The 11,614-nt window shown below is 38.3% G+C and overlaps 1 protein-coding gene across 2 annotated transcripts in view; it reads left to right on the plus strand.

Annotated features, from left to right (window-relative positions):
• Positions 1-7,332, plus strand: part of LOC126336770 (NFX1-type zinc finger-containing protein 1-like) — a 448,808-nt gene extending 441,476 nt beyond the window's left edge. For both annotated transcript variants that reach the window (XM_050000781.1, XM_050000782.1), the window contains one exon: positions 6,192-7,332. In XM_050000781.1, coding sequence (XP_049856738.1) covers positions 6,192-6,922 — 731 coding nt within the window. In that variant the 3' untranslated portion in view covers positions 6,923-7,332. The remainder of the gene's footprint in view (positions 1-6,191) is intronic.
• The last annotated feature ends 4,282 nt before the right edge of the window (positions 7,333-11,614 follow it).

The following is an 11,614-nucleotide window of genomic DNA, read 5'->3' on the forward strand; positions in this document are numbered from 1 at the left end:
CTTGATCTCACCCAGCCAGTCTATTGTTTTCAACATATGATCCATAAATAATATGAACAACAGTGGAGACAGGTTGCAGCCTTGTCTTACCCCTGAAACTACTCTGAAGCATGAACTCAATTTACCGTCAACTCCAACTGCTGCCTGACTATCCATGTAAAGACCTTTAATTGCTTGCAAAAGTTTGCCTCCTATTCCATAATCTCGTAGAACAGACAATAAGTTCCTCCTAGGAACCCGGTCATATGCCTTTTCTGGACCTATAAAGCATAGATACAGTTCCCTGTTCCACTCATAACACTTCTCCATTATTTGCCGTAAGCTGAAGATATGGTCCGAACAACCTCTAAGAGGCCTAAACCCACACTGATTTTCATCCAATTGGTCCCCAACTAATACTCGCACTTTCCTTTCAACAATACCTGAGAAGATTTTACCCACAACACTGATTAAAGAGATACCTCTGTAGTAGTTACAATCTTTTCTGTTTCCACGTTTAAAGATTGGTGTGATTACTGCTTTTGTCCAGTCTGATGGAACCTGTCCTGACTCCCAGGCCATTTCAATTACCCTGTGTAGCCATTTAAGACCTGACGTTCCACTGTATTTGATGAGTTCCGACTTAATTTCATCCACCTCAGCTGATTTATGGTACTGCAATCTATTTACCAATTTCTCCACTTCCTCAAATGTGATCCTATTTCCATCATCATTCCTATCCCATTCTACCTCGAAATCTGAAACATTGCTGATCGTATTTTCACCTACATTGAGCAACTCTTCAAAATATTCCCTCCATCTGCCCAAGGCATCCACAGGATTCACCAGCAGTTTTCCTGACGTGCCCAAAATACTTGTCATTTCCTTCGTACCTCCCTTTCGAAGACTGCTAATTACACTCCAGAATGGTTTTCCAGCAGCTTGACCCATAGTCTCCAACCTGTCTCCAAAGTCTTCCCAAGATTTCTTGTTGGATGCTGCAATTATCTGTTTGGCGTTGTTTCTTTCTTCAACATAACTTTCTCTGTCTACCTGAGTTCTAGTATGTAGCCATTTTTGATACGCCTTCTTTTCCCTTTTACAGACTGCCTTGACTGTGTCATTCCACCAAGCTGTTTGCTTCATCCTACTTTTACACACTACTGTTCCAAGACATTCTTTAGCCACTTCTAGTACTGTGTCCCTGTACCTTGTCCATTCCTTTTCCAATGGCTGTAATTGACTACATTCAACTAACTGGTACCTTTCTGAGATCGCTGTTATGTACTTGTGCCTGATTTCCTTATCCTGAAGTTTCTCCACTCTTATCCTCCTACATATGGACCTGACCTCCTGCACTTTCGGCCTCACAATCCCAATTTCACTGCAGATTAAATAATGATCAGTGTCATCAAAGAATCCCCTGAATACACGTGTGTCCCTCACAGCCTTCCTGAATTCCTGATTTGTTATTATATAGTCAATGACAGATCTGGTTCCCCTGCCTCCCCAAGTATACCGGTGAGTGTTCTTATGTTTAAAAAAGGAGTTTGTGATCACTAAGCCCATACTGGCACAGAAATCCAGGAGTTGTTTCCCGTTCCTGTTGGCCTCCATATTCTCTCCAAATTTACCCATAACCTTTTCATACCCTTCTGTTCGATTTCCTATCCTGGCATTAAAATTACCAATGAGTAGAACACTGTCCTTGTCCTTTACTCTAACAACTACATCACTGAGTGCCTCATAAAAACTATCCATCTTATCTTGATCTGTCCCTTCACAATGCGAATATACTGATGCAATCCTAATTTTCTAGACAGTGTCAAATCTATCCACATCAGTCGTTCATTTACATACCTTACTGCAACTACGCTGCGTTCCATTTCTTTCCTGATGTAAAGCCCTACACCCCATTGTGCTAATCCTGCTTTGACTCCTGACAGGTAGACCTTGTATTCTCCCACTTCCTCTTCTTTCTCACCCCTTACCCGAATGTCACTAACAGCTAAAACTTCCAGCTCCATCTTACTTGCAGCCTCTGCCAGCTCTACCTTCTTCCCAGAGTAGTCCCCATTGATATTAATAGCTCCCCATCTCATTACCATTTGTTTGCCAAGTCGTATCTTAGGAGTCCCTGGTTTGTCAGTTAGAGGTGGGCCGCTGTCGCCTCCAAAGGTCCGAGGCATTTTGCTCTGATTGTTGCCAGCATCATATTTAAAGTATCGGGGAAGCAGGTTGCTAGCCTTACTTGCCCCGAGTCCCACAACTCAGAATATGTCTGAAATGCCCAGCCTTATTCCTAAGTAACTGGTATCCCGACTGTCGGGACCTCTTACTTGGCCACTCATATGTTGCCCTTGGTTCATGAACTAGAACATGACTACAGGAACCCGCACCATGAACCACCAGGGTTATAAATACAAAATCAAATAGGGGTAATGCAAGAGTAGGTTTAATAATGAATAAAAAAATAGGAGTGCGGGGAAGCAACTGCAAACAGCATAGTGAACGCATTATTGTGGCAAAGATAGACAAAAAGCCCATGCCTACTACAGTAGTACAAGTTTATATGCCAACTAGCTCTGCAGATGAAGAAATTGAAGAACTGTATGATGAGATAAAAAAAAATTATTCAGGTAGTGAAGGGAGATGAAAATTTAATAGTCATGGGTGACTGGAATTCGAGAGTAGGAAAAGGGAGAGAAGGAAACATAGTAGGTGAATATGGATTGGGGGAGAGAAATGAAAGAGGAAGCCACCTGGTAGAATTTTGCACAGAGCATAACTTAATAATAGCTAACACTTGGTTCAAGAATCATAAAAGAAGGTTGTATACATGGAAGAATCCTGGAGATACTGAAAGGTATCAGATAGATTATACTGTATAATGGTAAGACAGATTTAGGAACCAGGTTTTAAATTGTAAGACATTTCCAGGGGCAGACGTGGACTCTGACCACAATCTATTGGTTATGAACTGTAGATTAAAACTGAAGAAACTGCAAAAAGATGGGAATTTAAGGGGATGGGACCTGGATAAACTGACTAAACTAGAGGTTGTACGGCATTTCAGGGAGAGCGTAAGGGAACAATTGACAGGAGTGGGGGAAAGAAATACAGTAGAAGAAGAATGGGTAGCTCTGAGGGATGAAGTTGTGAATGCAGCAGAGGATCAAGTAGGTAAAAAGACAAGGGCTAGTAGAAATCCTTGGGTAACAGAAGAAATATTGAATTTAATTGATGAAAGGAGAAAATATAAAAATGCAATAAATGAAGCAGGGTAAAAGGAATACAAATGTCTCAAAAATGAGATCGACAGGAAGTGCAAAATGGCTAAGCAGGGATGGCTAGAGGACAAATATAAGGATGTAGAGGCTTATCTCACTAGGGGTAAGATATATACTGCCTACAGGAAAATTAAAGAGACCTTTGGAGAAAAGAGAACCACTTGTATGAATATCAAGGGCTCAGATGGAAACCCAGTTGTAAGCAAAGAAGGGAAAGCAGAAAGGTGGAACGAGTATATAGAGGGACTATACAAGGATGATGTTCTTGTGGTCAATATTATGGAGATGGAAGAGGATGTAGATGAAGATGAAATGGGAGATACGATACTGCGTGAAGAGTTTGGGAGAGCACTGAAAGACCTGAATCGAAACAAGGCCCCCCGTGAGTAGACAATATTCCATTAGAACTACTGACAGCCTTGAGAGAGCCAGCCCTGACAAAACAGTACCATCTGGTGAGGAAGATGTATGAGACATGCGAAATACCCTCAGACTTCAAGAAGAATATAATAATTCCAATCCCAAAGAAAGCAGGTGTTGACAGATGTGAAAATTACTGAACTATCAGTTTAATAAGTCACAGCTGCACAATACTAATGTGAGTTCCTTACAGGCAAATGGAAAAACTGGTAGAAGCCAACCTCGGAGAAGATCAGTTCGGATTCCATAGAAATGTTGGAACACGTGAGGCAATACTGACCCTACGACTTATCTTAGAAAATATATTAAGGAAAGGCAAAACTACATTTCTAGCATTTGTAGACTTAGAGAAAGCTTTTGACAATGTTGACAGGAATACTTTCTTTCAAATTCTGAAGGTGGCAGGGGTAAAATACAGGGAGTGAAAGGCTATTTACAATTTGTACAGAAAGCAGATGGCAGTTATAAGAGTCGAGGGGCATGCAGTGGTTTGGAAGGGAGTGAGACAGGGTTGTAGCCTGTCCCCGATGTTATTCAATCTGTATGTTGAGCAAGCAGTAAAGGAAACAAAAGAAAAATTCGGAGAAGGTATTAAAGTCCATGGAGAAGAAATAAAAACGTTGATGTTTGCCGACGACATTGTAATTCAGTCAGAGACACCAAAGGACTTGGAAGAGCAGTTGAATGGAATGGACAGTGTCTTGAAGGGAGGATATAAGATGAACATCAAGAAAAGCAAAACGAGGATAATGGAATGTAGTCGAATTAAGTCGGGCGATGGTGAGGGAATTGCGTTAGGAATTGAGACACTTAAAGTAGTAAGTGAGTTTTGCTATTTGGGAAGCAAAGTAACTGATGATGGTCGAAGTAGAGAGGATATAAAATGTGGACTGGCAATGGCAAGAAAAGCGTTTCTGAAGAAGAGGAATTTGTTAACATCGAGTATAGATTTAAGTGTCAGGAAGTCATTTCTGAAAGTATTTGTATGGAGTGTAGCCATGTATGGAAGTGAAACATGGACAATAAATAGTTTGGGCAGGAAGAGATTAGAAGCTTTCAAAATGTGGTGCTACAGAAGAATGCTGAAGATTAGATGGGTAGATCACATAACTAATGAGGAGGTATTGAATAGAATTGGGGAGAAGAGGAGTTTGTGGCACAACTTGACGAGAAGAAGGGACCGGTTGGTAGGACATGTTCTGAGGCATCAAGGGATCACAAATTTAGCATTAGAGGGCAGCATGGAGGGTAAAAATCGTAGAGGGAGACCAAGAGGTGATACACTAAGCAGATTCATAAGAATGTAGGTTGCAGTAAGTACTGGGAGATGATGAAGCTTGCACAGGATAGAGTAGCATGGAGAGCTGCATCAAACCATTCTCAGGGCTGACGACAGCAACAACAACAACAACAACAACAACATCATCATCAATAAAATCTTAATCACATAATGACAGTATTCATTTTGTAGTTGTTTCACTTGTAAGGACTCTGATAGATCAGTACTTATTTGCCTCAACTTGTAACTGTGTAAGAATGTTAAGAATGATATGAGTGTGTTTAGATGTGAAGTTTTGTTGCTGTTTGTTACCGATACATCAGCTGCTGAAATAACATATATTTCCCACGCACTGCGTTAATGAATTACACTGATATGAAACACCTCCATGTAATATGACATCAGGAGGCCAAAATATTTCTGCACCTTTGAACAGCCAATTTTCATGCACAGTTTAACTTACTCTGGCTCCTCCACCCCTCCCCCTTTCTCTGTAACATTATATCAGTCAACTGTTCACTATCATGACATGAGTATGAACCAGCTGAAATTACCACTTCCATAAAAAGGCTGTTTTACAGCAAGAAAATTTTTATTGAAATACTCCAGTGTGCTATCCACCGCATATAACACATCATTTATTAACTGTATCAGTCGTAAAACTTCATTTCACAAAAATTTCCTGTGGATATCAAATAATATTTATATTGTAATTATTCTGATATATCCAGAGGTCTACATATTCAACAAACTCTCAAAGCGAGTTGTACCAATTCGGAGTGCCAGCTAGTTTACACTGCTCTTACAAGCTGGAGCCACACCAAGAAGATACATTTGAAGTGTTGGTAAACTCAGTCAAATGCATGTGAGCAGCTATCTAAAATTAAAATATCCTCACGACATTCTCTAAAGATTGGTTTTTGTGAGGTACTTTATGTTAAAGTGCCAGAGCTGTCAAATATGTGTGTTCATTACGCAGACAGTAACGACAAAAGATAACTTCAGAAAGTGTTTTGCATGTAGGTCATTGCAGCAACAGTACTGATGAAGCCCCTTGATCTTGATGCGTGCTGTTTCAAGCCCAAAATAATTGCTGTTTGTTTAACAAGTTCTGTTTGCATGTTGTTCTTAATATCAGTAAATTATTTTGGCAGATTTGTACATAATATGTATTCAATTTTGTTTCTCAGTTTTACATAATGCTGGTTTTGGTGGTTTTACAGGAGAAAGCACTGAAATACAGAAGACGTTAACATTATTACACTCAACCCTTCAACATCAACAAAAGAGGAGGAAAATATTTCTTTCGAGAATGGACCTTGACTCAATATCCATTAAAATAGACTTCCTCACAAAACTTCTGGAAACCCTGGAATGCTGTTTTCTCCGAATAATGATTCCCTGTGTTTCATATGAAGACACTTTCAAGAAAGTTATGAAACAATTTGACTTACTGGTTTGTTTGATCAGGGAAAGGAATACACACATGAGTCAACAGGAGGTTATTGATTTTAATCAAGAAATAAACAGATTTGTGAGAATGGCACAGCTCTATAGTATTGAGAGGACCATCAACTTCACATCATCCCACTCTTCTGAAGTTATTAAGGCATTACACAAAAAAGCTGTGCAAGAAGTGAAGTCTATTGAAAGATTTACATCAATACAGGATCAAAAAGTGAAAGAAATTTTAGACAAATTGAACCAAGCATGTAAAGTAGAAGTACCACTTGATAATGAAATAATTAGAAGAGACATTGTGAAAACTGTAGGTGTAACACTCGGTCACTGGTTCAGATGCCCAAATGGACATTACTGTGTTATTGGAAACCATGGACAAGCGATGCATGAAGGGAAATGTCCAGATTGTGGGGCTAACATCAGTGGTGCAGGGTATCGTGTACATAGGGACAATTATCAAGCTGGGGAAATTGAGTCAACACATCCAGCTTAGTGTAATACATGAATTTTTAAGGGATTCCGTATACCTCTAAGCCTGAGCTTAATTTCTGTTTGATTGATTTAGATTATGTTGTTATAAAGCTATATCCTTATTTTACATGTTGCTAAGTGTTCATCAGTGAGAATGTTAAAAAAAGTTTACCCTGTTTTTTACTCTATGAATTGTAGTTTGTTTTATGATTATATAAACCATTTTACTCAATACTTAACATTATTTTTATCATTTTACAGAAAAGATAAATTTGCTTGTCAGTTTCTGGTAGATGTTTGTGGATTTATTGTGTGTGGCAGTATTATGTGTTACTTGTACCACTAAATGGAAGCAAATATTTGTACTGAATAAAAAATGTAGAGAATATATTGGATTATAATTCTAAGATAAAGGATATCCATGAAAGCATATCCCAGTTTTGATGGTGTATTATAACAGTTTAATGTAGACTACTTGTAACAAATAGTACATAAAGTTGAAGGTAAACTACGCAAATTTTTCGTGCAGTTGTTCAAAATGTGCACCTTTCGTTGTACAGCTCATGTTCAACCTAAAATCCAATTTTCCCCACACTTTTGTTAACATGTCTGGAGTAATGCAAACAATAGCCACGTAAGTTCTGTGTCTCAACGGTGGGAAAATCATTAGATAGTGGAGCACATAGACATGATTGTGTATAAAGCCTCAGAGAAAAAAAATCATGACTTGGGGTCAGGTGAACATGGAGCCAGAAGAAAAAAAGCCCTGTTGTATTGACCATTGTGGCCAACCCAATGGTCACGGACTTTGATGTTCACCCAATCTTGAACAAAGAGATGCTGTTTGGATAGAAGTGGGAAAGGGGGGAGGGGGGCCAAGAAGAAAAGGAGTGGTATGTGACTTGACATCTGAACATAGTGCAGAAAAGGTTTACTTTTGGGGAGTCACTGTGATATTGTGCAGATACAAACACTTAGATGGTTGACTCATCACTGAACACCACACAATCCAGAAATCATGTTCCACTTGCAACACTTCGCTTGCAGTTATAACACACACCACAGTCATCTGGCTTTAAAGCGTGTACCAGCTGTAATCAGTATGGACACAATTGTCAACATTTTCTTAAAACCTTTCATGTTAGCACCTGAATTCAAGACTTGCTTTCCAAACAGCCTTCTTAATACTACAAAGGTAAAATTCTGTGACTAAGTCGACATCCTGTTTGGACACTTTTGGTCATCCTGTGCTTTTTCCTTTACACACATATCCAGTCATTTCAAACTGACTATACCATCAGCAGATATTTTTGGCACATTGATGGGGAATCACAATTAAACTTTAACCCTCTTATTTCCAATGCATTTCCTAATATGCACATTACCATGGGGAGGGGAGGGGGGCATTGTACTTTATGCCTGCCAAAAAAACTTACTGACGTGTTGGTAGGGGGAGAAACTGAAAATATCTTTTAGCACATTCTTAGCAATATCACGCACTTCAGTAACATATAATACCATTGGAGGGGTACTTTATGACAAAAAGTAAAAAATTCAGATTTCATTAATTGTTGCTTACATGTACTCACAAGATCCTGAACCTGGAATTTTGAATATGAGATTCATTTGGGAAAGTTATATCTACTGCTATAAATTACATTTTTGGGTTAAGTTTAACTGAGAAATTTAAAACATATACAGAATCTGGTAGAAGAATTCATTAAAAACAATAAATATTTTTTTTCGAATTTTTAAAATGCAAAGTAACTGACTAGATTATAACAGTTTCAGAAGATGTGCATAAAGTACAGTTGATACTATTAAAATTTCGTGTGGGACTTTATTGTCGGAACTCTGTGTTAATAAAAGCATTCTACTCCCCACAGAGTGTGCAGAAAGACTGAAATGTCAGCTTCAAAACATAAATTTAAAGATATATTGTTATCATCACTAGAATGGGTTTAAAATATTTGGAACAAATACATGTACTTTGGCCTGAAAAGTGGTGCAGAACCCAAAACACTTTAGGTCCGTAAGAAAATTAAACATGAACAGTTCTCTCGCAGATGTACTGGCAAAGGACCAAAACAACCAAATGGGGAAACTTCAGCTAGACACAATGGACTAAAATGCAAATGAAATGCACCCAGAAAAATAGTTATGGGTGAATGCAGCCAAATTGTGCTGCATTAATGAAAAAGTAATTTACATGTATGAATGGAAAAAATTTTAAAGGTTAATGCAATTACATTATTAGAAATGTTCTGCGTGTACAAATTTAGGCTATCTGGACTTCTGCTCTTACATTTCAATTGTAGATGCAGGCAGCCAACCTACACTTCACTTCAATAAAAATAATACTATTGTTAAGTCTTCTCTTATTCATACACACGTTTAATACATATAACTCGCAATACTTCATACTTTGAGTAATACATCTTAATCATCCTTCTATATATGAGAGAGAGAAACAAAATCATGTACAAAGGAAAATGAATGAAGTTTTTTATTTTTATTTTTTTAATAAATTTTAACTTTACCATATCGAGGGGAGGGGTCTTTCACCATGTACCTACACAATTGCCCCCATGCTGTACGCTGACATGGTATGGGGATGTACAATGTTTTTTGCATGTACATATTTACATTTACATTTGTCGTTAGAGGTCAATGACCTTTATTTGTCGGCTTCTCTTATATTTAATGGAATGCATATGCCAGCTTATCTTATTTATGTTAAAGTTCTACAAGAAATTGAAGGATTACATACATAATATGATAGTTCATTACATATTTGATTAGCGTCCTGACAATAATGTTCAGTTTGCTTTGGCCTCGCTGCTGGGTTTTGCGCTTGTGTACTAGCAGGTTTGGTGGCTAAGCACTAGTCACTAACGGTCAACATGCTAGGTGCTACAATCTCACGTGTGTACACTTATTTTCTTAGTGTTGATTTCACATTGAGTATCACACTTTCACCTGAGTATTACATATTGAAGAATTGCCATGGCATTCGTCTTCATTCTGGGTGCACTGAGTGTGTGCTTATTGTTTCAAAATCTGACGCTGTGGCAGAAGACCTCCATTTTTGCAGCCCGGGCATCATTATTGCCAGTCGTACTCGCATTTTCAGCGGAGAGAATCCTGGCCAACAACATCCATTGATGAGGTAAGTACTGGCTCGGACAACTATAGTTCACTTATTAATGTATCAAGCATTGTGAGCCACGATACTCAGAAATTATTTTGTTGCACACGTATCTTAATGTCACCTCACTTGACCGTCTACTTGTTGAAAGTCATATATAGCTAATGAAAACATTGTATAAATTGCTTGTCCTTGAAGTTCATTCTTTTTCATGGAGTTTGGTTTGCGATAAAAATTCATACAAGTATTGAGTTACAGCAATACACATAACATGATAGCTTATACCTGTGGCTAACATTCCACCCATCACTTACATTATGAACACAAATTTCTTAAGTTTTAAAACGTAATTGTTGTGGTTGGCAGGAGAGCCAACACCGTGCTACTAGAGGAGGCCGAAAGGCACACGTTTTAGCTCACGCAGGCTTGCGTGAGGTCTGGAACAGGACAAGGAAATTAGACTTCAGAAAAATGGACGTAGCTGGTGGAATACTTAACTTTAATCCATTAATGATTAACGTCGGTCTTGACGGTACATGATTCACAATATCAATAATAACTGATAATGGCGCCTTGCTAGGTTGTAGCAAATGACGTAGCTGAAGGCTATGCTAAACTATCATCTTGGCAATTGAGAACTTGAGTAGGCAGTGAACCATTGCTAGCAAAGTCAGCTGTACAACTGGGGCGAGTGCTAGGAAGTCGCTCTAGACCTGCCGTGTGGCGGCGCTCGGTCTGCAATCACTGATAGTGGCGACACATGGGTCCGACGTATACTACCGGACCGCGGCTGATTTAAAGGCTACCACCTAGCAAGTGTGGTGTCTGACGGTGACACCACAGTAATAAATTTTTCATCAACTGTGTTCTGTTACTACAGCTTGTTTGTTAGTTTTAACTTATTTTCATTCATATCACATATACAAATTAATTACATAATACATTGTAGTGGTACAATATAAGCATATGATATATTTATACTTCACTTTATAGACAGACTTTTGTCACTTAATGGGAACTTATTTCTTCCTTAGGTATGGGAGGAAGAAAACCATTTGAAATAGGACTAAAACATAACGCATTGCTGGCCTAATTATGCTTGGCACTGCCTCCTTTGGGAGTGAAGAAAGGAAATACTCATCTACTGGTTCAAGGATTTATGAGGAAATGTTATTCATACAATCATGGACTAGTTGCCAAGGAACTTTTATTTCATGGAAATATTGCGTATGGACTAATCATTCATATAGTATCATGTTGTTTCTTCATGAGCTAGTACTGTTTACTTCAATACACGTGTAGCTTAGTGTGAAATGTGAAGAAGTTTCAACCATCATAGACTTACCTTTCTCGAATACCTGGAAATGTCATTATTTAAGCTTTCATGTGGCACAAAAATTAATTGGTTTTTGTGAAATCATATGCTTAAAACATTTATGTGTTCTCTGCTGCAAATAGGTACTAGTAAATGTCACGGAGAAATACTGTGATGATGCATATTTTCATTTGCCTTATGACCTTTGTATAAATATCCTTATATCTAAATTGTTTACTGAAAGTGTGGCC

This window comes from Schistocerca gregaria, chromosome 2, assembly GCF_023897955.1.
Source record: "Schistocerca gregaria isolate iqSchGreg1 chromosome 2, iqSchGreg1.2, whole genome shotgun sequence".
Classification (NCBI taxonomy): Eukaryota; Metazoa; Arthropoda; class Insecta; order Orthoptera; family Acrididae; genus Schistocerca; species Schistocerca gregaria.